Below are 25929 nucleotides of genomic sequence, written 5' to 3'. Positions count from 1 at the left end.
GAATTTGCTGCTTTCCTTTTCCAGCCATTTCATTCATGGATAATCTAATGAGGTTGTTGAGATTTTGACTATTTAAGGCATTGGCAGGAGTGAAGAACTAATAAAAATGTATTTTGTTTGAAGTGTTGTTGGAATTTTTTGCTAAGATGCTAGTTTACTTAAAGGTATGGAAAATCTATAAAAACTGTGGCCAAGGCAGTGCTAAATAATTTATCATTCTCCTGAGTTCTGCAAGGTAGATTAATATTGACACTGCTTAGGTTCTTCTTTTTTAAAAATAAAGCTTCACACAGTCCTGTTATTTAACAGTATGGAAAATATTTTTGGGGTCAGAGTTGTTTTTACTCTGGTCAGTTTCAGACTAAATGTAAACTCCCTCTTGAAAAAGATTTGTCAGGAATTGGAGACACTATTTACATTTCTACTACTCACTTGAATCTGCTTTTAAGTTATTAACTAATCAAAACGTTTTTGAAATTATATTTTCATTTACTTAGTACTTGATACGTGTCTTCTACTGTGTTAGGTGATATGGGGGTGTAGAAAAGAAATAGAAGCCTCCTATCTGTCTCCTCTAGAAATGTGCTTCTCAAAATAACTGTAGCCAAGAATCAGTTTTTAGAAAAATTAATTTTCAATCTGTTGTAGACTAATATGATAAAAATGAATTACTAGAAAAATAAAATGCTGCTTGAATGTAGTGGTAATGTCAAATTGCTATAAAAGTTTCCCCGTAAAAAAAAAAAAAAAAAAAATTTTTGCACATTTCATGTTGAGGACCAGTGACAGTATCAGACCACACTCCAGGTGGTAGCACTGCTCTTGAAGTTAATGTTGGTTTGCTGACCCACATAAAACAATTTTTATTTATTTTATTTTATTTGAGATGGAGTCTCACTCTGTTACATGGGCTGGAGTGCAGTGGCGTGCTCTTTGCTCACTGCAACCTCTGCCTCCCGGGTTCAAGCAATTCTCCTGCCTCACTGGGATTACAGGTGTCCGCCGCCATGCCTGGCTAATTTTTGTATTTTTAGTAGAGAAAAGGTTTCACCATCTTTGCCAGGCTGGTCTTGAACTCCTAACCTCGTGATCCACCTGCCTCGGCCTTCCAAAGTGTTGTGATTACAGGCGTCAGCCACCATGCTCAGCCATAAAACAGTTTTTACAATGACTAATGCATTAGTTTTTATTTATTTGAAAATTGATGAATAAGATATATATTCAGTAGCTTGTACAAAGTGCCACATCACATTATAATAACCACTATTTTTTGTGTTGGTTATTCTGAGTGCTTTAGGTGTTAGGTTTTATGCCAGCCTCACAATACCTATGAGGTGGGCATTATTATCTCTTGATTACAAATGAAGAAGCTGAGGCACAGGGAGGTACTTAACTTGCCCAAGGTCATTGAGCAGCACAGTGATGAGTTGCACTCCTTAAGCTCATGTTGTGACCATCCTGCTCTATTTATATAGTGAGCCTAAGAATGCTGTGTGACTTTAGAAAAGAGAGGGTTGGATATATGGAGGTTACACTGGACGATGTAGGGTCTTAAGAGGCAGGACCTGAATGGCTGGGACATGCTGTACCCTCTCATTAAAAAAAAGCTGGAAGGGAAGGGGAGGGAGGTGGTTTCTCCACATATCAGGCCTGGTGGAGCATCTGCTGGAGCCCCAGCAGGTTGAGGGGTGGGGGTTGGTGGTGAACTCACGTGGTTCTGCTGTCAGATTTATCTCACTACCTCATGCCTAATAAATTCAGTGTGGGAGAGAATGGAGTCAGGGAGGCTGGGAGGAAGACGACTCTAGTAACAAAAGCATGAAGTAGAAAGAGCCGGAGTGATCAGGGCTTTAAATAGGACTGGAGAAGAATTGGCAGTTGGTGACAGATTGGTCAAAGGAAAGGAAGAGAGGAGAATAGACAATGCTCATATTTCTTGGGACACTGTTCAGCTAGGATAGTAGGTCCTGTTGCTTGAGGACATGAGAGTGACACAGTTTTGTACTCAGTCTTCAGTGATGGGACAGACATTTGTATTCCTTGGGTGCTGAATTGGAATGAATACTCAGACTCCCAGACTCCCACCCACCCTGTGACGATTTTTTTTTTTTGGAGAAGGAGTTTCACTCTCATTGTCCAGACTGGAGTTCAGTGGTGTGATCTCGGCTCACTGCAGTCTCCACCTCCCGGGTTCAAACGATTCTTCTGCCTCAGCCTCCTACAGGCGTGAACCACCACACCCGGCTAATTTTTGTATTCTTAGTAGAGACAGGGTTTTACCGTGTTGGCCAAGCTGGGCTCTATCTCCTGACCTCAGGTGATACACCCTCCTCGGCTTCCAAAAGTGCTGGTATTACAGGCCTGTGCTACCACGCCCAGCATCCCTGTGACTTCTAATTGGCATTAACTAGTTTACTTGAAGGTCTTATTATTAAAAGGGCCCTTGTAGCTTTGGTTTATACTGCTTGTCTTGTGCTTTAAATCTCCCTTTAACATCTGTTATTGATCTCCTTGTGGGCGGCCTGGGGGGATGGTTAATCACCAGATTTGCTTGGAGCTTGGTGGAGGTGCAAATGAGTAAGCCCCCTGAAAATAAAGAGTGGAGGCTGAGAGGCGCTAACAGAAGTCAACTGTTTAGACTAGGTTTTCAGAGGTTTACCAGGGGAAATTTGTTTCCTTCATTCAAAATTAAATGTTTAGCCCCTCTGTTTCTGAGCAATTGGCCTAAAACTAATGAACAAAATTGCCACCACCAACAACAAAAAAAGAGACATTTTCATTCTCTTTTTCCTTTTTCTCAAGCAAGAAGAAGAAGGATGTTCTGCAGTGAACACAGCTCACTGCACCCTCAACCTCCTGGGCTCAAGCACCCCTTCCACCTTTGCCTCCTAATTAGCTGGGCCCATGCTGGCTATTTTTAATTTATGTTATTTTTTATAGAGACAGGGTCTCACTGTGTTGCCCAGGCTGGTCTTGAATTCCTGGGCTCAAGTGATTATCCAGCCTGGGCCTCCCGAAGTGTTGGGATTATAGGTGTGAGACACTGCCCCTGGCCCTGTTGTTATTTTTCATGAATTTGCAATACATTTGGTGGGAATCATTCTTTTGTCTCCCACAACATGGCTTCCTGCAGATGGGTGCTGAATGTGGGGTCAGAGACGGAATTGAGATGGGAAAGAAGGATAGAGGAAAGGAGCTACATTATGGGTAAGTGTAAGTCAATTAACTGGACTCCAGAGGGCAGAAACCATGGCTTATATTTGTGTTCTCTGCCCTCAGATTACCTAGCACATTAGCTTGTTAAGTACTCTGTGAAAAATGATTTAAAGGAAAAATTTGTTATGTAAAATTGCAGTGCAAGAACTATATGGCATACCTTAGCAATAAAGGATCTAAAGAGAAAACTATCATTTGAGGCTGCCTTAAATATAATTCTGGGCAGCATAAACTAGCAGATACCTTAAGTATTCTTTCTTGCTTTCTGAATATGCAAATCTAGAAGTTCAAGTATTTTTCTCCTGCAGTTTCCTAGATTTTTTTTCTGAGAGCGACATCCAGGTGTTTGGTATCAGAGGGTGATATGCATTTGAATGTGATTTGAATATGAATTAATTAATGGGATCCAATTATTTAGATAAGAGTAGAGTAAATGCTAAGTATATTTAGATATAATTGGAATCAGAGGCTCTCTGCCACTTTTAAATGAGGGAGGAGGAACTGCCTGTCTCACTAGGACACTTCTGGATAGGATGAAGGAGGTTGTCATGGGAAATTGGCACTTCTGAGAGCTGTGTGCTCAACACATCATTCATGGTGGACATTTCCGTCCAAATTGAATTTACTGAGTAGTCAGTCATGTGCTCAGTTTGGGCCATATGTGCTGGTCATACAAAAGATCGTAATTATAATTGTGATGGTGATACCATTTTAAAGTTACTTAGTGTGTGTGCCAGTTACTGTATTGATTGTATCACAAGTGATTTTTACTTATTCTTTGCAGTAGACCTGAGGTAGGTAGGGTGATCTCCATTTCACGGAAGAGAAAGGGAGACGGGATTCCAGTTTAAGTTTGTTGGAATCACAATGTGCTCTCCTCAAAGATTTCACTGTATGGGAGAGCACATTGGACCTATTTTGGGGCTTGATTCTCATATGGTCACCTAACCATCCATTTTACTTCTCACCTCTCAGCCTCAGTTTCTTACCCTATAAAACGGGACACATCCTACCGAAGCCACTTGGCTGTTAAGAATATGGCCATGAATGCTGTTTAAATGCGAGGGAGTGGTATTATTACTGTGATTTTTTTCTTTGTGCCTGTTCCAGGTACAGATGTTAAGATAGTATTTGCTGTTTTGTGTTGAGCTCATATTTTTTTGGTTTCATTGGTCCCCACAGTTAGTGATTGTTGGCCTGCAGGTGTGATTTGGATGGGGTTAAATCCTAATAGCAGTATAGGTGACGGTGGATTTAAAGAGCTGACTTTCATAAGTGGCTTTGATGGAAATGTGGCTCTGGTGTGAGAAGGGCTGGTGCAGGGGAAGGACAGAGTGGCCTTTTAGGGAAGTCATGCCTCTCCTAAGTCGGGCCCCTACCATTGGCCCTCTTCAGAAGGCTGGTATTAATGCTTTCTCTTGTAAATGTTTTGGCTGCAATGGGGAATTCTTCCCCAGCCTCCACCTTTTAAAAAAACTTCTCAAACAAGTTGGGCGTGGTGGCTCATGCCTGTAATTCCAACACTTTGGGAGGCCCAGGCAGGTGGATCACCTGAAGTCGGGAGTTTGAGACCAGTCTGGCCAACATGGTAAAACCCTGTCTCTACTAAAAATACAAAACTTAGCTGGGCGTGGTGGCACATGCCTGTAATTCCAGCTACTTGGGAGGCTGAGGCAGGAGAATCACTTAAACCTGGGCGGTGGAGGTTGCAGTGAACAGAGATCGTGCCACTGCCCTCCAGCCTGGGTGACAAGAGTGAAACTGTCTCAGAAAAAAAACAAAAAACAAAAACAAAAAAACCTGAAACACCTATTAAGTATCATGTCAAATTGGGGAGATCCAAATAGAAATCAGTCTCCATTACTGTGAAGTGCGTGGCTGAGCTGTCTGCTTATCCGGAGCCTTAGTGAAGCTGCTTTTCTTGGCCATTGTAGACTCTGCAGTAATGGTCCCCTTGCTGCTGCTAAATGGCCTGGTTTTAGGGGCCAGTCTTGCCATGAGGAATAGAGCAGAGCCTGCCCTCCCCTACCTGTATGCTTTCATTTCGTAGGGCTGCTGTAACAAGGTATCAAACACTGAGTGGCTTAAAACAATGGATATGAAAAAAAAAAAAAAAAACCAAAACAATAGAAATGTATTCTCTCATGGTTCTGGAGGCCACAAGCTTGAAATCAAGGTATGGCAGGGCCATCCTCCCTCTGAAGCCTCTTGGGCAGGACCCTTCCTTGCCTCCTCCAGCTTCTGCTAGCTACAGGTGTTTCTTGGCTATGGCAGCCTAACTCCAGTCTTCTCTCTGTGTCCATCCCTTCTCATATGTGGACATTAGGAGCCACCCTAATTCAGCATGACTATCTTAACTTAGCTATAGCTGCAGAAATCCTATTCCCAAAGGAGATACCATGCATAGGTGCAGGAGTTAGGATGCTTTGAGGGACCCAGTTCCACCCATCACAGTGTGGCTCCAGGGCTTCTCTCCAGATCCTCCTCTGCACATCCTCCTGAGTTGGTCTGGTAGTAGCTATTGCCTTCTGGGGCCTGTTGGCAGGTCATCCCCTCCTCTTTTCTCAGGGTCTTCAGCGTATCTGCCATCTCTCTTTCTTCCTGTGAGCCTCAACTGCTTTCTTCGCTGCTTTCTTTCTGGTGTTATTAAAACACACCAAGCTCTCACATCTTAGATCTCCTTCTACCCTAGACCCCATTTTCACACCTCTCCTCTTTCTCCAGACTTCCAGAAGCATCTGATGTACTCAATGTCTTCCTCACCTCCCACTTCTTCCTCTGCTCTTTCCAGTCTGGCCCTGCCCTCATCGTCTGCTGAGACACCCCTCTTAGGTCACCTGGGATGGCCACATTCCCTGCAGCACTCGATTCTGTCGCTCCCTCCCTTTGGGAAGCAGTTTCTTCCCTCAGCTTCTGAGGTAAAACACTCCTGGTTTCCTTCTCTCCTCTCTGGCCACACTGTCTCAGTCTCCTTTGAAGCCTTATTCTCCTCTAACAAGCTATTAAGTCAATACCAGATTTTCCCCGGGGTCTGTCCTAGGTCCTGGTCTTTTCTCACTTGACCTTCTCTCTAGGTGATCCCAGCCATCCCCAGGCTTCAGGCACTAGCCATATGCAGACCACTCTTAACTTTATGACTCCAGCCTAGACTTCTTGGCACTCTATACCTGTAGAGCTGAGTGCCTACTAGAAACATTTTGTCTGTGTATCTGATGCCTCAAACTTATGATTTTTATACTTGAACTTGTGATCTGCTCCCCTTCCTCTGCAAAAAGCCCCCAACATGGCTGTACCCTTTCTTAGGAGATCTACCATCCCAAAAATCTGGGACATCCTTGACAACCTTGTTTTTGTCATTCCATTCAAGAAGTCAGCATAAATCCTGTTGGGTTTTTCTCCTAAATATCCCTCCATTTCTTCCTTTTCTTTATCTCTACCATCTTGGATATTCCAACTCTCATGAGAGCCTGGTAGCTGGGTCCCAATCCCCTTACTTCAGCTTCCTCTGACCCTACTCTGGTCAGTTCTCCACACTGCAGTTCTATTCAAGTCAGATAATGTCACCTTCTGGTTTTTTTTTTTTTTTTTTTTTAAAGACAGGGTCTTGCTATATTGGCCACGTTAATCTGAAACTCCTTGTCTCAAGCAGTCCTCCTGCCTCAGCCTCCCAAAGTACTAGGATTACAGGCATGAGCCACCATGCCTGGCCTGATGCCACCTTCTTGCTTAAAACCTTTACTGTTGGGCCTGACATGGTGCTTCACACCTGTAATCCCAGCACTTCGGGAGGCCGAGGTGGGTGGATTGCCTGAGCTCAAGAGTTCAAGACCAGCCTGGGCAACATGGTGAAAGCCTGTCTTTACTAAAATACAAAAAATTAGCTGGGTGTGGTGGCAGGTGCCTGTAGTCCTAGCTACTCAGGAGGCTGAGGCAGGAGAATTGCTTGAACCTGGAAGGCAGAGGTTGCAGAGTGAGACTCCATCTTAAAAACAAAAACCTTTACTGTTTTTATGATAAAGAATAAAGACAGAAGTTCTTTACTTGGTCCACGGACCCTGCATAGTCTCTCCCCCAACCCCTGCTGCTTCATTCTTAACTTTTTTTGTGATGAAGTCTTCCTCTGTTGCCCAGGCTGGAATGCTATGGCACAATCTTGACTCACTGCAGCCTCCACCTCCTGGGTTCAAGCAATTCTCTGCCTCAGCCTCCCGAGTAGCTGGGATTACAGGTGCCTGCCACCACGCCTGGTTAATTTTTGTATTTTTAGTAGAGATGGGGTTTCACCATGTTGGCCTGGCTGGCCTTGAACTCCTGACCTCATGATCCACCCATCGGATGGGATCCCATCCTCCCAAAGTGCTGGGATTACAGGTGTGAGCCACTGTGCCCAGCTTATTATATTTTACAGCTGCATTCCCCTTCCTGCTCCTGCTATGACAGCATTCTTTCTTTAATTTTCCCAACCCTGAAGACTTTATTCATGCCCATCCTCTCTCTTTCCTCTTGTGAGGCACACAGGCACCAGTGAATGTTATGCCTTCCTGATGAATTGACCTTTTCATCATTATGATTTGCTCCTCTTTATCTCTGATAATACTTTTTGTCTTGAAGTCTACTATATCTGATATTAATATAGCTACTTCAACTTTTTTATGTTTATTGTTTGGATGGTATGTGTCTTTTCCATCCATTTACTAGCAACTTTTCTGTCTCTATATTTAAAGTATATCTTTATATTGAAGTTGGGCTCTATTTTTTCACTCATTCTGACAATTCCAGTCTTTTAATTGGAGTCTTAGTCCATGAATATTTGATTAGCATATAATGTGATTATTGATATGTTGGCTTTGGGTCTAACATTTCACTATTTGTTTTCTGTGTCTACAGCTTTTTTTTTTATTGTTAGACTATTTTAAAAATAGCTTTTGTTGACCAATAGTTATACTTATTTGTGTTGTTTTTTTGGAGTGGTTGTTCTAGGAATTACAATCTATACCCCAACTATTCATAAGCTCCTTAGATTTAATATTGTATCACTTCATGCAAAATATCAGAACCTTATCACTGTAAGGGCTATTCACTTGAAGTTGACTCTTACTTTGCAGTCAGAGCTCAGGTCAAAGATCATTTTTTTCTTGCCTAACTCTCCAGACTAGTTTAAGCCACTATTACTTGCTTTCTGAGCAGGCACTTTGGGGTATTTATAACACTTGCAGTTTGCTCACTGTGGAATCTCCAATACTTAGCAGAGTCTACACAGACACTGCATAATTATTTGTTAATTGAATGAAGGACAGGGAGCAAGTCCTGAGCTGTGGCATGAAAAATATAAAATATTTTTTAATAATATATTTCAGGGGTGGGAATGGCATGGTGTAAGGCGTAGACGTTGAAACGACAGTATATGTGGGGTGGCATATAATAAAGTAGATTAAATGAAAGTTAAAATAGAAAACATCTCTAATAACAATCGCCACCATTTATAGGACATTTAATAATGGACCAGGCACTGTGCTAAACTCTGCACATTTAATCTTATGTAACCTCAGTCCTGTGAGTTATTTCTGTCTCCTTTCAAACAAAGCCACCAAGGTGCAGAAGGTTCAGGTACCTCAGTCGCAATCCTAGGTAAGGCTATGCATTCAAATGCAGATCCATGTGACTCTGAGACTTAGAATGGAAGCAAGACTGGAGTGCTGGGCTTAATTGTTTAAGGCTTTGAATGCCAGTCCTAGGTAACTGTGTTTTGATTTGGGGCCAGAGATAAGTGGGGAGAAGCCCAGAGATGTTACTGAGGGTTTGTAGACAGTTATGCTAGATGCTACTTTATTCCCTTCTCAGGGGAAAAAGAGCAGAAAGCCTTCTCTGATGCTTTTGGATAGGGGAGTTTAGAATAGAAAACTGTTTTAGGAAGATCCATTCAGGGCCAGTAGGCATGCTGGACAGAAGTGAAATGTGTACGGAGCAGTAGTTAGATCCTGCTGTAACAGCTGCTTCAGTCAGAGTGGGGGCTGTAGTATTTTAAAGGAAGAAATAAAGGTGTGAGATGTTTTGGGAGAGGTATGGGTAGGTTTGGTTAATTATGAGGTATGAGGAGTAAAACATTCTTCCCTTATCTTTCGGGTCTTTTGTAGCTGCTAACTGTAGGTATTGCCTGATCACAATTAAATGTATCTGTCATGGGGATTATCATAGCCCAGTTTCCCAAAAAGACATCCTTGGGGGTCTGAGAGAATGTTCTTTTTGTGGGAAAGGTGGACAGGCTGGGAAATATGGCTATAAAACCATGAAAAATTTTTTATTTCTTCTGAATAAGACTTGTATTAACCCAGCCTTCCTGACTAGCACATAGAGGGATATTTTTCTACTTCTGTAGTATTCTCATCTCTGGTGGAAATTTCTGTCCAATCATTGAACCGTCATGGAACTAGTTTGCTAGATGTTACTAGGTGATTGAGAAAATTGGGAGTTTCTGTGCATGTTCTGTGTGATAGATGGTGATGCTGGAGGAGATTGTGAATGTCTGTAGTATGTATTTGTGTGCATTATCTGCCTTTGAGATGACCATTGAAAATTGTGTTAAACTGAGGTTTTTTTTTTCTTGAGTGAGAAAGAGCTTAAGAAATTCCAAAATCAGCATCGAAATGTTTTCACTTTCCCAGTGAAACATTTCACTGAAATTAAAAGATTGCTTTGAAAGTGATCCAAAATATAAGATCATTCTCTGAAGTTCAAGGTAAATGCATGAGATTTATGAATGCATTTGGAGGTTACCCAAAGTATCAAAGGTCTGATTTTTGTTATCAGTGTAGAATACAAAAATACAGCATGAACGCAGGTCTTTCATATATTAGCATGGACTATTTTCTAGGCTTTGGTTCTGTTTCTCTCCCTAGAATTGCTTTAAAGCTTGTAATTTTAGTCAAAACCAATGACGAGGTGTGAGAGTATTCCTTTCTCTATGTTTGGGTTACTTTGTTGTAAACCTGTTGAAATCCATGTGCATAGTGGTTTGGTGCACTGCTACTCTGGACCACTTGGTGAGGAGTGTGAATTTACATTCTCAGCTGGCATTGTCTCTTGGCTTAGTAAATACTTGATCTTGGATGTGTGTGTACAACTGTTTTGTCCTAGATGCTGCTAATGTTAAACATATTTAAAAGTATCTCTGCATTCATGGTCTCCTCTCCTTCCCAATGGTTACTAAAAGTGATTTTTCTCTTACTCTGCACGTTGTACAATGGGAAGATGTTCAACCTTACGACTCCATTTATTGGAAAAGATTCAGTGCTGCCGATCTGGTTCCCAGAGCACAATCCTGAGAACGAGATCTTGATTAACTGTTGTGTGTGCCTCAAGTTTCTGGGATCTTAGTTGCCTCACCTTTGCAGATGGACAGAGTAGTTGCTGGAAGTTCTGTCCTAAGAATTGTTGGCTAGATATAGCTGAACAACCTTAAATCTCTGTAAGGAAAGGCATTGTAAGAATTTTGGTGGTTGTTACCCTCCATTATTTTGAGAAATCTTTGAAGAGGTTCAAGGCTAGTGCAAGAGGAAGCTATTTGTGTCCCTTACAGATTCTGGCTTGGGGGTTTTAGAAGTATGCTGTTCCAAAATTTGGACTCTCCTCTATTTTTGCCTGATTAGACTTGGCAAAAGCCTTCAGAGCAGCGTCATAAAAGTTTGTTGTTTGAGTTCATGTAACTCACCTTACCTCTTATTCTGAATCTCTTAATGCTGCCTAATACCATTAAGTATCCATGTTCCAGTCCAGTTTCCCAAACTTGGGGTCTACAGACTCCCTCAGGTTAAAGTGGTTTTCCTCTAAAAGGGGTTTATTGGTGCATTACTGGAGTTTGAGAAATAATGTCTAAGCAACAATAGTTAACACTCTGGAATTTGAATCTTATTCTTGCCTTTTGGATTCTTGTCATTAATGTTAATTCTTCTTAGAATCTTTAGGAAATAGACCATCAGGGTGTATTTTTTGGTTGTGATGCTCTGGATTTTTACCTCCCTTCACTTAGTTTCTCTAAGACCCTGACTAAAGTTTTGTACTAGTAAACCTCGCAGACGTGACTGCCAAGGTTCTTTTTTGGCTCTTGTTTGCTTCTTTATGTAATTGAGTAGTCTGTGGTCCTAGTGTTCTATAGGAAGTTAAAGGAGTGAATTGAAAACTTTATATACTTTGTTCCTTCCTGGATCTCTGTGTGTGTGTGTGTGTGTGTGTGTGTGTGTGTGTGTGTGTAGCTTTGTGTTTGTGCCTTTACAGTGGGGGAAGAGGGTGTGGTAGAGAATTCCGAATGGACTTTTCTTCTTGGGATCTCCTGCTCTTGAGCCAAGATGAGACATCCAGTTTCTTCCTGGTGGTGAGACCAATGCTGGCACTGGGCATGGAAACCCAGGTTTTCTAGAGAGGCAGAAACCTCAGATCTTCATGTTAGCATGGTCTCTGTATCAGCATCACATGGGAACTTGTTAGAAATACAGATTCTCTGGCATCACCTCTGACCTACTGAAGTATGAACTCTGGGTGGGGCCAGCAGCTGTGCTCTAGCAAATTCTTCAGGGAATTCTGATGGATGCAAAAGTTTGAGAGCCACTGCTTTAAGGAAAGGGTTATTTTAATTTTTCAAGAAGGCTTTTTGTTTCTCTGCTGACTGGGGCTTCAGGTTATCACTTTCTGGAACTAAAAATATGCTACAAACAATAGTAGCAATGCTAATTGCCAGCCATTTTTATATGGTATGATGGTTGGGAGCATGGACTTTTTGGAATTCTTCACTACTGTGTGACCTTGGCCAAGTTAGTTACTCTCCTGGCTTTTTTTGTTTTGTGTTTTGAACTGGTTTACAGAGATAATGTGGTAGAAACTATTACTATCCCTGTTTTACAGCTGAGGAAACGGAGACACAGCAATGGTCCCAGAGCTTGCTTAGAGCCCCTCTTAAATGGAGTGGGGGGTTTGAATTTGAGTTGTCTGATTGCAGACCCCTGGCTCTTACCCATGGTGTGTTCCTCCCTCTTGTGTGTGCATCTCCCTCATTCAGTCTTAGCTGGTGCCAGTGTGTATTCACCTGTAACCACAGCTGTAAGCTAGAGGATGGCCTAATGAATTGGAATTAGAGCATCCCCATTGTTGTGGTGGTGCAGCATGAGCAAGACTTTGAAACTTCAGGGCGGAGCTCATCAGTGTTTCTTAAATCCATAGCCTGGTTTCTTAACCCCCCTTTTCAGAATAGGGCTCTAAAAGATAAAAGCTGTCTGTGGCTCTCGATGGAAGCACTGTAGAAATCTGGGCAGGAGATGGGAGGAGTTAGTTGCTGTGGCTGCTGAGTCTGTGGCTGTCACTGGAAGCGCTGTGGAAATCTGGGCGGGGAGATGGGAGGAGTTAGTTGCTGTGGCTGCTACCATTGAGTTGGTGGGGCTGTCCTCAGTGTGCAGATGGGTGGGCTCCACGAAGAATTTTCCTGTGTCCCCTGCACTTTCAGATGTGTCACTGAACTTCAACTGTTTTTTCCTATCTCAGGTGGGAATCTGTCTTATATATGATCTCAGAGTATTTTTTGTATGATTTTAATATACATTTAATATACACTGAGTTTCTGAGGAATATAACTGTTGTGTCTTAATATGTTGGGAGACTATTTTGTTAGTTTGAAGCTGTACCAAGAGTGTTTCGCTGTTTCAAGAAATTCATGTTATGCTCTTCCTGCTCATTTTAAATGGCAGTACAGCACACCTGTCTGTATCAGTTTGCATTTTGTAGTTACTATGTTATGCTGATGCTAGGCATAGGAACAGACATTTAACAATTTGTCTTCTAGGACCCTGCTTCTTCAAAGTTTAATGTGTCCATGAATCATGTGGGAATTTGTTAAGATGCTGATTGTGACTCGGTGGGAGAGGCTGAGATTCTGTATTTCTTTTCATTCACTTATTTATTTATTTTTGAGATGGAGTCTCGCACTGTTGCTTGGGCTGGAGTGCAGTGGTGTGATCTTGGCTCACTGTAGCCTCTGCCTCCTGAGTTCTAGTGATTCTCCTGCCTCAGCCTCCTGAGTAGCTGGGATTACAGGCGCCCACTACAACGCTCGGCTAATTTTTTTGTATTTTTAGTAGAGACGGGGTTTCACCATGTTGACCACACTGGTCTCGAACTCCTGACCTCGTGATTCGCCTGCCTCAGCCTCCCAAAGTGCTGTGATTACAGGCACGAGCCACTGTGCCTGGCCAAGATTCTGCATTTCTAATAGGCTCCCAGGTAATGCCAGTGCTCCTGGGCCATTGACCACACTTTGCAGTTGTGAGAGTCCAGTGTAGTGTGCCTGAGCGTTTCCTGTTGAAGTGCGTATTTAATCATAAGTTACTTCCTTTTTAACAATTTTAGAATGAGAGCATTATATTGATTTTAAAAAATATTGGTATAAGTAAGTTATCTATGAATTTCATTTCACACTAGGGAAATCGATGTTATAAAATCTTTGTTTTCAGGATGGTGTGTGAGGCTTGCTGGGGTGAGTGCCCCTACTCTGGGTGACAAAGCGATACTGGTTAGAAACACAAATGAAATTACAGCTCCAAACTCATGAGGTAGTGACTCAGAATATGCTCATGTTAATTGTTCAGAATAGGATGTCATTCATTCATTTATTCTTTGAACAAATATTTATTGAACACCTGCGATGTGTGCTATTTGCCAGGCACTGCATCTGTGGGCTCTGTGCTTGACCTGTGTTTGTGAACAAAATTACTATCCCCAGTTTTATGCACCTTACCTTCTCCTCGAGGAGACCAATAATACACATTGTAAGTAAATGACAGTGTGTTTTAGGTGATAAATGCTGTGGATTGTTGAAGGATTAGGAATGCTGGGAGGTAAGGGAATGGGTGGGCTGTTCCGATTTTAAATAGAGTCATCACATTTCTCATTGAGAATGTGAAATTTGAGCAAAAACTTAAGATGGTCAGGTCATTGACCATGTGGACACCAGGAAAAAGAGCAGTCCAGGCAGAGGGAATGGACAGTGTAAAGTCCCTGATTAGAGAATGTTGGGCTGGTATGTTTGAGGAATTGCAAGGAGACTGGACCGTGTTAGTGAAGGGGAGTATGGTTATGGATGAGGCCAGAAAGGTAATGGTGTTAAGATCACACAGGGACTTTTAAGACATCATAGGGCCTTTGCTTGTACTTTGAGTAAAATAGAGCATTATTGCAGGTTTTGAGCAGGAGTGACATGATCTCACTTGAGTTTTAAAAAGCTTCTTATGGCTGCTGTGGTCAAAGGGTCCTTCATGGGGCAAGAGAAGAAGCTAGACCAGTTAGGAGCTATTGCATTGCCTAAGCATGAGATGATGCAGTGCTCTTGGTGAGAAGTGATCAAATTCTACATGTATTTTTGTGAAATTTGGAATGTAGAGTTTAAAATTCTCATAACTCAAGGCTCCCAATAATATCTGTGTGGCTCCTAGTTTGAGGAAAATCTGAAGTAGATGACAGATGTGTATATCTAGTTCCATGTTCTTTTTCTTCTGGGGATTCTGAGTTTGTGCAGACATCAGGAGTGGGCATCTCTTCATGCCAGTGATTAGCAGTTGGATACAATGAGCAGCTATCTGATCTGGTGTTAGTTTAAATTAAAAAGTAAAGCAACACTAAATAGAACTATGTGGTTCTGAAAATCTCACACATTCTTCTTGATTAGGCCAGAATGTATTTTAAGTAAAAACATATGCTGTTACTCAGTGTTTCTTGTAATACTCTGATGGTAAATCAAAGATAAATATTCAGTTTTCTCATCCTACTTTCTCCCTGAGCTCACTGCTAGTACTCCTACTTTCTTAGTCTCACAGACTACTGAAATTTCGGTAGCACATCGGCTTTAAGTTGACTGAAACCTTTCTGACTTAAAGTATGCATTATGTAGTTTTGCTCTAGATTTTCCCATAATTTATTTGAAAATGTGGGAGCAGTCTGGAGATACCTTCTGATATGTACATGTAACTCATCTTCTGTGTGGATTACGATTTCAGTGACCTTCTGTGCTTGGAGGAGACTTGATTACCATTAAGTAAATTTCCTATACAGGGGTCTTTTGAAAACTCGCCAAAACAGTGGCTCGCCAAGGCATTAGTAAGAGCACACATAATTAAGTAAAGTTACATGGCATGTCTCCAGGAGACCTCTGTTCTTAGCCAAGGTGACCTTTTTAGACTTTGGTCAGGTGCTTAAATGTCATAAACTATTTTGTTCTAAGCTTCTTGATTAATCTTAGCAGTGATTTTGATCAATCGCTGTTTTTCATTTTACGCATGCAGCAATTACTTAAAGTAATAAGTATATCTTATTCTTATGCTGTGGCTACTATTACTCCAACTGTTACTAGGATTATTTCTTGGCTTGGCGTGAGGGGAGCAGGAGGCAGCTTCATTTATTCAAACTTCTCCCTCTTATTCTTTCAAGTCTGTATTTTAGAAACTCGAATTTAGTTCCGTAACTCTGATAATCCGGGTAGGGCAAGGAGGTCTTTTTTTTTTTTTTTAAAGGCTTGAGTTATTTTTGATGTGTTGTGACCTTGGAAAAGTGTTCCTGTGTCTATCCAGTAGGAGGTCTTTTTAAGGAGAGTAGGAGTTGTAGCCACATATTTTTAGACCACATTTTCGTGTGGCATTTGTTCTTTGGTGGCATGGTGTCATGGAAATTTCTCTTTCTAGTCTAGGATTTAGAAGATAGTATTTCTGTGCTGGCTTTGTCCAGTTGCTGTACTAGCTTAGTGAGGCACACTTTTCTCATCTGTACAACGGGCATGAAGATACATGTCTACGGTCTCCCTTGGAATTGGAGTTGGTAAGATCAGGTGAGCCAAAATATGTGAGAAAACATTGCAGCTCTAAACTTCCCTTCAGTTGTAGGTTGTGATGTTGTATGGCTGTAATCATAAGGCATGTGCCTAGGAATCCTTCATTTGTCTTTAATTCACAATAAGTCTTGGGTAAGCTAGTGACCCAGCTTTCTTAAACATAAATTAGGCGCGTGCATAGACGCTGGTCAGGAATGGAGAGTCAAACTATGGACTCTCTGGAAACAATGCTTTTTTTTTTTTTTGGAGAGGGAGTCTTGCTCTGTCACCAAGGATGGAATGCAGTGGTATGATCTTGGCTCACTTCAACCTCTGCTTCCTGGGTTCTAGCGATTCTCCTGCCTCAACCTTCTTGTAGCTGGGATTACAGGCACCTGCCATGACGCCTGGCTAATTTTTGCGTTTTTGGTAGAGATGGGATCTCATCATGGCTGGCCAGGCTGGCCTTGAACTCCTAACCTCAGCAGATCCACTTGCCTTAACCTCCCAAAGTTCTGTGATTACAGGTGTGAGCCACCATGCCCAGCCTGAAAACAATTCTTAAAAAAATTCTATCATTTTATATTTCTGTGGAATTTTTGCTCACTTTTTTTCTTTTTCTAACTTATAAGTTAAAAAATTATAAATTTACAGTAAAGTTTAAAGAATAGTATAATGGGCCAGGCACGGTGGCTCACACCTGTAATCCAGTCACTTTGGAAGGCTGAGGCCAGAGGATCACTTGAGGTCAAGAGTTCAAGACCAGCCTGTTTCTACTAAATCCTGTTTCTACTAAAAATACAAAAATTAGCTGGGTGTTGTGGTGGGCACCTGTAATTCTGGCTAGTTAGGAGGCTGGGGCAGGAGAATTGCCTGAACCTGGGAGGTGGAGGTTGCAGTTAGCCAAGATTGCACCACTGTACGCCAGCCTGGACAACAGAGACTCCATACCAAAAAAAAAAAAAAAAATAGTATAATGAACACCCATATGCTCTGTATGGGTCAGAGTCAGTAGTTAACATTTGCCACATTCGCTTTATCTCTCTACACATTCACATATTTGTGTTTAAACTTCAATCTCTGCCTTCTTTGATTGTTGTCCTTTCAAGAATTCTCCTCTGCAGAGTATAACAAATTTAGCTATTACTCAGGATGCAATATGTTGGATTATGTTGAAGCTTTTACGTCCTTCTGCTTAATCAGTACCTTCTCTTGAACAGGATGAACTTACTGCTGTGAATGTAAAGCAAGGCTTCAATAATCAGCCAGCCTTCACTGGAGATGAACATGGCTCAGCCAGAAATATTGTAATTAATCCATCAAAGGTAATGTTAATTGTTTCCTCAAACTTGTGAAAAAGTGTATATATGTGACACCCTTGATAATCAGTGTTGATAAATTAATGTTATTTAAGCCACAATCCATACTCAGAATTCCCCCAAATACCCTGTATGCTCTCCTTCCCCAGGATCCAATCAGGGATCATACATTGCATTTAACTGTCACATCTTTTAATTTAGTACAGTACAGTTCTCTACCTCTCTTCCTCCTTTTCTCTCCTACCTTTTTAAAAAGGCTTTCGTGACTGCTATACTAGAAGAGCCCAGGTCAGTTGTCTGACATACTAGTGCTATATTCTAGAATTTTTCTGATTGTTTTCTCATGACAGGATTCAGGTTAGATTTTTTTGTAAGAGGACAGCATTGCATCATATCAGGAGACATGCAATGCCAGTTGGCCCTATTATTGGTTATAGTTTGATTGCTTGGTCCAGGAGGTGTCTACCATCTTACTGCATTGGAAAAGTGGTCATCTCTATTTCTTAGTAAGGTCTATGAGGTGAGAGCATATAAATATCCTATTCTTCAATAAAAATTCACCCTGTTATTTCAGCATCAGTTGATGACTCCTGCTGAATGAGATTTATTTTGCTGGTGATGACAAAATGCAGGTTTTCTAATGATCATTCCTTATTCATGTTTTACTTGGCATTGTTTTATAAAAAGAAGTGCTTCCTTTTAAACTCAAGTTTTTAATATCACTTTGGATTTTTTTTCTTTTAATTTAATGTATTATAATCCATACCTTCATTTTTCTTTTTGATGCTCAAATTGTCTCATGTTCGGCCAGTAGGGGCCCCTCTAACCTGGCTCCTGGTTAAATGTCCTTGTCATCCTATGAGCACTTCCTTACTTTTGGCACCAAAACATATTCCAAATTTGTTCTTTCCCAAACCAGATCTGGATGCTAGACATGCTCAGTGCTACTGGAGTATCATTCTTTCTAGGCTTTCTCAGTGGATAGAGATGGGAAACATAGATACATATTTTTTCTATCTACCTATCATTACCATTTCTAGCCCAGTGCTGCAGGGTATTTCCCCTACCTTTTCATATTCCATGTTTACGTTTCCTTTCTCCCAAACTGAGAACCCTGGCTCTTATTAGTATCAATATATTTATTCATTTATTCTATCTTACAACACATATAGAAAAGTTCCAGAATAAAGTACTTCATTGCCACTCCAACGGCAAAACTACTGAATAAATGTACAGTTTTTCTACAATACTTTTTGCTCTTAGACTTTCATTAAAAGCAAATAGTCAGAATGTTGTGCTCAAAAATTTTTTAAATGTCTTTTTCTGTGTGTTTATCTTATCAATTAGGAATATAAATAGAATTGTTTGTATTTCTATTTGTATTCTTTTACTGTTTGATTTTTTTCATATATTTTGAGTTGGATATTAAAATAGAAATTAAAAACATCATACGTACAAATGAAAAGAAATCAGATATGCAGGTGAATTTCTATTTCCTTTTACATTTAATGGTTTGTGTATCATTCTAGATCTGTTTTTATGTGCATACATGTATAAACAAATATATAAGAGATTATTTAAGCAGTGTGAAAGAAAATAGAAACAATTTCTGCAGATAGTCTCATTGACCAAACACAATGTTTTTAGTTTTGTCTTTTTCCAATCTTGGTACAATTTTTTACCAACCGCAATTATGTATATGTAATTTGTGTTCTTTTTTTTAAAATTATGATAAAACATAACATTTACCATTTAATCATTTTTAAGTGTACAGCCTTTGGGTATTAAGTACAGTTGCCTTGTCGTTGCAAACATCAACCATCAATACCATCCATCTCCAGAATTTTTTCTTTTTTTTAAAATGTAATTTAATTAATTTTTTTGAGACAGAATCTTTCTCTGTTGCCCAGGTGAGAGTGCAGTGGCACAATCTTTGTTCATTGCAGCCTCTGCGTTTTGGGTTCAAGCCATTCTCGTGCCTCAGCTTCCCGAGTAGCAGGGACTGCAGGTACGTGCCACCACGCCTGGCTAATTTTTGTATTTTTGTAGAGATGGGGTTTCACCATGTTAGCCAGGCTGGTCTTAAACTCCGGACCTTAAGTGATCTGCCTGCCTTTACCTCCCAAAGTGCTGGGATTACAGACGTGAGCTACTGTGCCCGGCCTCAGCTTTTTCATCTTTCCTAATTGATCTTTAAAAAATTGAAACATTATTTTGTATGCATTTTTCCTTATGGCTGAAGTAGTCATATGAATAATAATTTATGGCTAGATAACATTCCGTGACATATGTTATGTAATTGACTGAAACCTCTATATACAGCAATTAGTTTGTTGCCAGTTTCTCATGGTTATTTATAAAGAAACTGTAGTTGTACTTGAGAGTATAGCTTTTGTTCTTTAGGTTAAATTCCCTGAATTGTATTAATACTTGGTTAAAGGGTATATTAATCTATGAGGGCTGCTATAACAAAATACTTCAGACAGGGTGCCTTTAACAGTAGAAATTTATTTTCTCACCGTCTGAAGGCTGGAAGTCCAACATAGAACACCAGACCTGTCAGCAAAATTAGCTGGGTGTGTTGGTGGGCACCTATAATCCAAGCTACTCTGGGAGGCTGAGGCAAGAGAATTGCTTGAACCCAGGAGGCAGAGGTTGCAGTGAGCCCAGATCATGGCAATGCATTCCAGCCTGGGCAACAGAGCAAGACTCTAAGAAAAAACAAAAACAAAAACCAACAAAAAAACAAAAAATAAAAACCTTATTTTTTATACCTTGTTTGAGGGAGTACACAATTGTATAAACCTGTTGGAGGGCAATTTGGCACCGGACTTGCTGTCTCCAGTTGTCTCTCTTCTTGGCTTGCAGATGGCCACCTTCTCACTGTGTCTTCGCATGGTGTTTTCTCCTTGTGCGTTCCTCCCCCATGTCTCTTCTTCTTATAAAGTCCTACTGGATTAGGCCCCAGTCCTGTCACTTTATTTAATCTTACTTACCTCCTTAAGGCCCTGTCTCCAAATATAGTCACATTGAAGGTTAAGGCTTGCAGATGAATTTTGAGGATGTACAATTTAGTCCATAACAGGGAGTATGAATGCTGTATGTGTCTTGTTGTAAACTGCTAAATTGTTCAGTTTTATCAAGTTTTATGTCAATTTAAATAACTGAGTGAATAAAAATAACATCTATTAGACTTTTTCTACCACTCTTTCTGTGAGATTTACTCAAGGATCCAAGACTTCTGAGGGGAATTTAATTTTATAAATATGAAATATATGAATTGTAATACAACTTCTAATTTTTTACCCATATTTTTATCAAATGAATTATTTTAAAAAATAACTTTGGATGGATAGAAACAAATGTTAAACAAATCTTATCTCTGGTCAGGCACTGTGGCTCACACCTGTAATCCCAGCACTGGTCAGGAGTTCAAGAGCAGCCTGGCCAACATGGTGAAACCCCATCTTTAGTTTAAAAAAAAAAAAAAAGAAATTAGCCGGGTGTGGTGGGCACCTGTAATCCCAGCTACTCTGGGAGGCTGAGGCAGGAGAATCGCTTGAACCCAGAAGGCAGAGGCTGCAGTGAGCCAAGATCACGCCCCAATGCATTCCAGCCTGGGCAACAGAGCGAGACTCTGTCTTGAACAAAATAAAACCCTAAAAACAAAAACCATATCTTTTGTATGTTGTTTTAGGGAGTACACAATTGTATAAACCTCTTGGAGAGCAATTTGCCAATGCTTATTAAAATTGCAGAATTATACAATCTGAATTCTGGAAGTTATTCTAAAGCTCAAGCTATGTTTGAAATAACAAATGTGAAAGGCTGTTCGTTTTAGTATGATTTGTAACAGCAAAATTTTGGAACAAATGCTATGCATGTCCATTAATGGTAGCTTGATTAAATAAAATATATATCCACACAGTACATTGTTATGCCTCTATAAAAATGAAGCAGCTTTCAGTATGCAGATAAGGAAGGGTCTCAGATATTTACCAAGTGTGCATAATGAGCTATACATACAAGGAAGAGAAAAATAATAGATGTGTGTTTAACTGTATTCACATAAAGAAACACTGGAAGGACACATAAAAAATGAATCAAAGGTGATTGAGGGAAGGATGGAGTAGGAGGGGAAGAAGGCAAACGGGTGGGAGAGGCTTCTAGTTATTCTGCCGCCTGCTCCAGTTCGGGTTGGGTCTATCCATAGATCTGAACTTATGCAGAAAGAGCTGGAAGTACTCAGGGATTGTCTGTGGCCCAAGGACCTGGGAAGGTGGTTGGGAATAGCTAACCTATTCACTTCAGGTGGGGAATACTCTGCCAGACATGTGACCCAGGCTGCCATTTTCTCACACCTTGCTGTCGCCATCTTCCAGGCAAAGACACCATCCCCACCCATGTCTGATTTGGGCATGGTGACTGCCTGGTTACTGAGGTTTGGGAATACTCATATTTAACCCCAGACAGATGCCCGCAGACAAAATTTTGGCTTGCGTGAAGGGTATAATGGCCGCACCGGTTGACCTGCTGCTGCTTTCCCTGTCAATTCGCCTCTGTCTTTCCTCTACCTTCTCCACTATTTCCTGCCCTCGTGGCAGCCAGTACGTGGGGCCAGAGCGGTAGCGAGGAAGGGATGGAAGCCCGCCCCCAGTGGAGAACGCACAGTGGGCGGAGTCGGGTGCCACAGGCCTAGGATCCGGAAGTCTGAGCCTCGCTGCGGGAGAGCATTTATTTGCTCGCCCAAGAGTTGTCCGTGTTGGTGTCTCTTCTCACATCCCACCGGAAGTATAGGAAGAGAGCAAGCAGATTTGAATCTATCTGCTTTCAAGCTGGTCATCATGATGAAACGTAGACACACATAAAAAAAGCCAGGTGAGGGTTCCAAGGGCCACAAGAAGCCTGCAAAGCAAAATGGGAAGAAAGCAACCTCCAGAGTGCCCAGTGCACTTCATTTGGTTCACTCCAATGATCATGCCAATCGAGAGGCTGAATTAAAGAAGAGGGTTCTCTGTATGTCATATCTATCAGTGGGAACCACAGTCAAAAAAAAAAAAAAAGAAGGTTGAGGAGATGTAGCAAATTGCCTGGGAGCAAGAAAGACAAAAAACGCAGGACCATAGAGAGCTACTGTGAGGATGTCCTGGAGGAGTTTGAGTGTAAAGAGTTTTGCAGGAATTAAATACATACGAGGCCATGAGGAAGGCTTATTACAAGGAGGTCCGTAAGGTGGTAGAATACTTGGATGTGATTCTGGAAGTCCTGGATGCCAGATACCCATTAGGCTGCTGCTGCTTCCAAATATAGGAGGCTGTCTTGTGAGCACAAGGCAACAAGAAGCCGGTCCTAGTCTTGAACAAGATCGACCTGGTCCCCAAGGAGGTTGTAGAGAAATGGCTGGATTACCTTCAGAATGAGTTGCTAACCATCGCTTTCGAGGCCAGTACCCAGCATCAGGTCAAAAACCTGAATCATTGCAGTGTACCAGTAGATCAGGCCTCTGAGTCACTGCTGAAAAGCAAAGCCTGCTTTGGAGTTGAAAACCTCATGAGCATTCTGGGGGAACTATTGCTGCCTTGGTGAAGTGTGCACGCACATTGGTGTGGTGTTGTGTCTTCCCAATGTTGGGAAGAGCAGCCTGATCGATAGCCTGAAGCATAGCCATGCGTGGGAGCATAGCCAGCATAGCCAGCATGGGAGCCGTTTCTGGGATTACCAAACTCATGCAGGAGGTCCACCTGGACAAGTTAATCTGGCTGCTGGATGCTCCAGGCATTGTCCCAGGGCCCGACTCAGAGGTCGGCACCATCCTGCCTAGCTGTGTTCACATGCAGAAGCTGGCAGACCCTGTGACCCTGGTGGAAACCATCTTGCAATGCTGCAACCTGGAGGAGATTTCCAACAACTACGGGGTCTCTGGGTCCAGACCACTGAGCAGTTTTGCATGATAGTGGCCCACCATTTGGGGAAGAAGAAGGGAGGCTTATACAGTCAGGAACAGGTGGCCAAAGCTGTTCTAGCTGACTGGGTCAGTGGGAAGATCAGCTTCTATATATCACCACCACCTACTCACAGTCTGCCCTCCCATCTCAGTGCTGAGATTGTTAAGGAAGTGACTGAGGTCTTTGACATCGAGGATACTGAGTAGGCCAATGAAACCATGGAATGCTTGGCCACTGGAGAATCTGATGAGCTGTTGGGTGCTATGGACCCACTTGAAATGGAGATCAAGTTGCTTCATTCTTCGATGATGAAAATAGCAGATGCCATTGAAAGTAAAACCACCATGTATAAGATTGGAGATCTCACTGGGTATTGCACCAATCTGAGCCATCATCAGATGGGGTGGGCTAAACACAATGTGAACCACTACCCTAAGAACAACATTATGGTGGATGTCTGCTCAGTGAACTGCTGCTCAGTGCTGCAGAGGATCATGGAGACAAATCTCCTGCAACGGGGTCAGGCTCTGGCATCTGCCCTGAAGAATAAGATGATGCAGAAACGTGCAGACAAAATCGCCAGCAAGCTGTCTGATTCCATGATGTCTGCTCTCGACCTCTCTGGCGGTGCTTATGATGGTGTTGGTGACTAATCTACTGATCTCACTTCCGTTCGGCTCCAAGCAACAGTTCCAGTGGTAGGGTGGGGGGAATACCAATGAAACCGTTTGGTTCTCCCTGAAGCACCTACATATTAAAAGAATGCTTCCTCCACTATATGTCTTCTCCCTCTCCTCTGCTAAAAAGAGTCCTGGCTAGGCACGGTGGCTCACGCCTGTAATCCCAGTACTTTGGGAGGCTGAGGCAGGTGGATCACCTGAGGTCAGGTCGAGACCAGCCTGGCCAACATGGTGAAACTCTGTCTCTTCAAAAAAAAAAAAAAAAAGGAATAGTGGTGGGCATCTGTAATCCTAGCTACTTGGAAGGCTGAGGCAGGAGAATTGCTTGAATCTGGGAGGTGGGGGTTGCAGTGAGCCAAGATGGTGCCATTGTACTCCAACCTGGGCAACAAGAATGAAAGTCCCTCTCAAAAAAAAAAAAAAAAAAAAAGAGTCCCAAGGGGCTGCAGCTGCCAAATCTAATACCCTCTATTTAACCCCTACTCTGTTTTACAAGAGAACTAAATCTCAGCAGAAAAAGAAAATCCAATTGTTTACTTGGAGGTAGGCATTGGGACTTGGGAATGAGGCTCTTTTCTTTTTGTTGAATTTTTGGATTGATTTCTGAATAATATAAATATATTGCTATTACTATAAAATTAAATGTTATAATCATGTTTTGACCTTTTTTTTGAAGCCCTAATGTGTATTTTCCAGTCTTTTGCTTTCTTGGGAATTTTGACTTTGTTTACAGTATGCATTTGTTTACAAAGGCTTGTTAGCAGGAATTAATATATATACATGCAGTCACTGTGTTCCATTGCTATCATTAAGTATATAGGAGAATATAATTATAAAATTGATTGCTCAGACTACTTTTTCATTTTTATACCTTTGTTTATGATTAAATACTTACATGTAATTGCAAATAAGAGACCTTTTAAATGTAAAACAATCTACAGCTGTAGGTTTGTTTTGTGCTCTTAGTGCAAAGAGCAAATATCAATTGAGAAATTTAAAATTAAACAGTTGGCTGCTACTGGCTGCTTGTTTCCAAACAGCTGGTTTTGCTACATTTTTGCCCTTAATTTGTTCACTGTTTGGACGTCCTTCAAATGTTTGCTTTAAAAAAAAAAATACAAAAACTGTAATGAAGTTGTTTGTATAAAAAAAGACTTCTTTTCTACTTAATTTTTATTATTGTGTTACATTTACACACTAAAAACAGACTTATCATTACATCATTCACAAAGATAAAAGAATGTCAGGCTTTTCACCCTCTAGATGAACTTGGCTAATGACTTACAACTGTGTTTCAACCTATAGATTAATTATTTCTTGACTCATTAAGGCAGTGATTCATATTTTGCTTCAACAGGGTAAGTATTTTATTTTAGTCATGGTTGTCACTGTTTGCTAACTTCATTGGGGGTATTTATAAGAAATTAACTGCATCATCTTATTAAAGAACTCCCAGAGTCTGAAATGTGATGCTTTGATAGGATTCTTGAAAAAATTCCAACAAATTTTTTATAGATTCACTGAATTTTTTGTTTCTTTATTTATTTTTTTGAGTTGGAGTCTTGCTCTTTCACCCAGGCTGTAGTGCAGTGGTGTGATCTCGGCTCACTGCAACCTCTGCTTCCCGGGTTCAAGCAATTTTCATACCTTAGCCTCCCAAGTAGCTGGGATTATAGGTGTGTGGTACCATGCCGGGCTAATTTTTTGTTGTTGTTGTTGTTGCTTTTTTTTTTTTTTTTTTTTTTTTAAGTAGAGACGGGGTTTTACCATGTTGGCCAGGCGGGTCTCAAACTCTTGACCTCAGGTGATCTGCCTGCCTTGGCTTCCCAAAGTGCTGTGATTACAGGGATCAGGCATGAGCCACCACACTTAGTGAGATTCACTAAATTTTTAGAGATTACTTTGTTTTCTGACTTCTTGTCACTTATTTC

At 41.2% G+C, this 25929-nt stretch overlaps 1 protein-coding gene and 1 pseudogene across 8 annotated transcripts in view; both read left to right on the top strand.

The window, feature by feature from the left end:
* Positions 1-25929, top strand: part of MED12L (mediator complex subunit 12L) — a 365084-nt gene that overhangs the window by 12906 nt on the left and 326249 nt on the right. For all 8 annotated transcript variants that reach the window (XM_054247017.2, XM_078354011.1, XM_054247016.2 and 5 more), the window contains exon 2: positions 17275-17379. In XM_054247017.2, the coding sequence (XP_054102992.1) occupies positions 17275-17379 (105 nt within the window). The remainder of the gene's footprint in view (positions 1-17274; positions 17380-25929) is intronic.
* Positions 22077-24118, top strand: LOC100395170 (guanine nucleotide-binding protein-like 3-like protein; annotated as a pseudogene).

Source organism: Callithrix jacchus, chromosome 17, assembly GCF_049354715.1.
Source record: "Callithrix jacchus isolate 240 chromosome 17, calJac240_pri, whole genome shotgun sequence".
NCBI lineage: Eukaryota > Metazoa > Chordata > Mammalia > Primates > Cebidae > Callithrix > Callithrix jacchus.
This window is presented reverse-complemented; position numbering and strand designations above follow the sequence as displayed.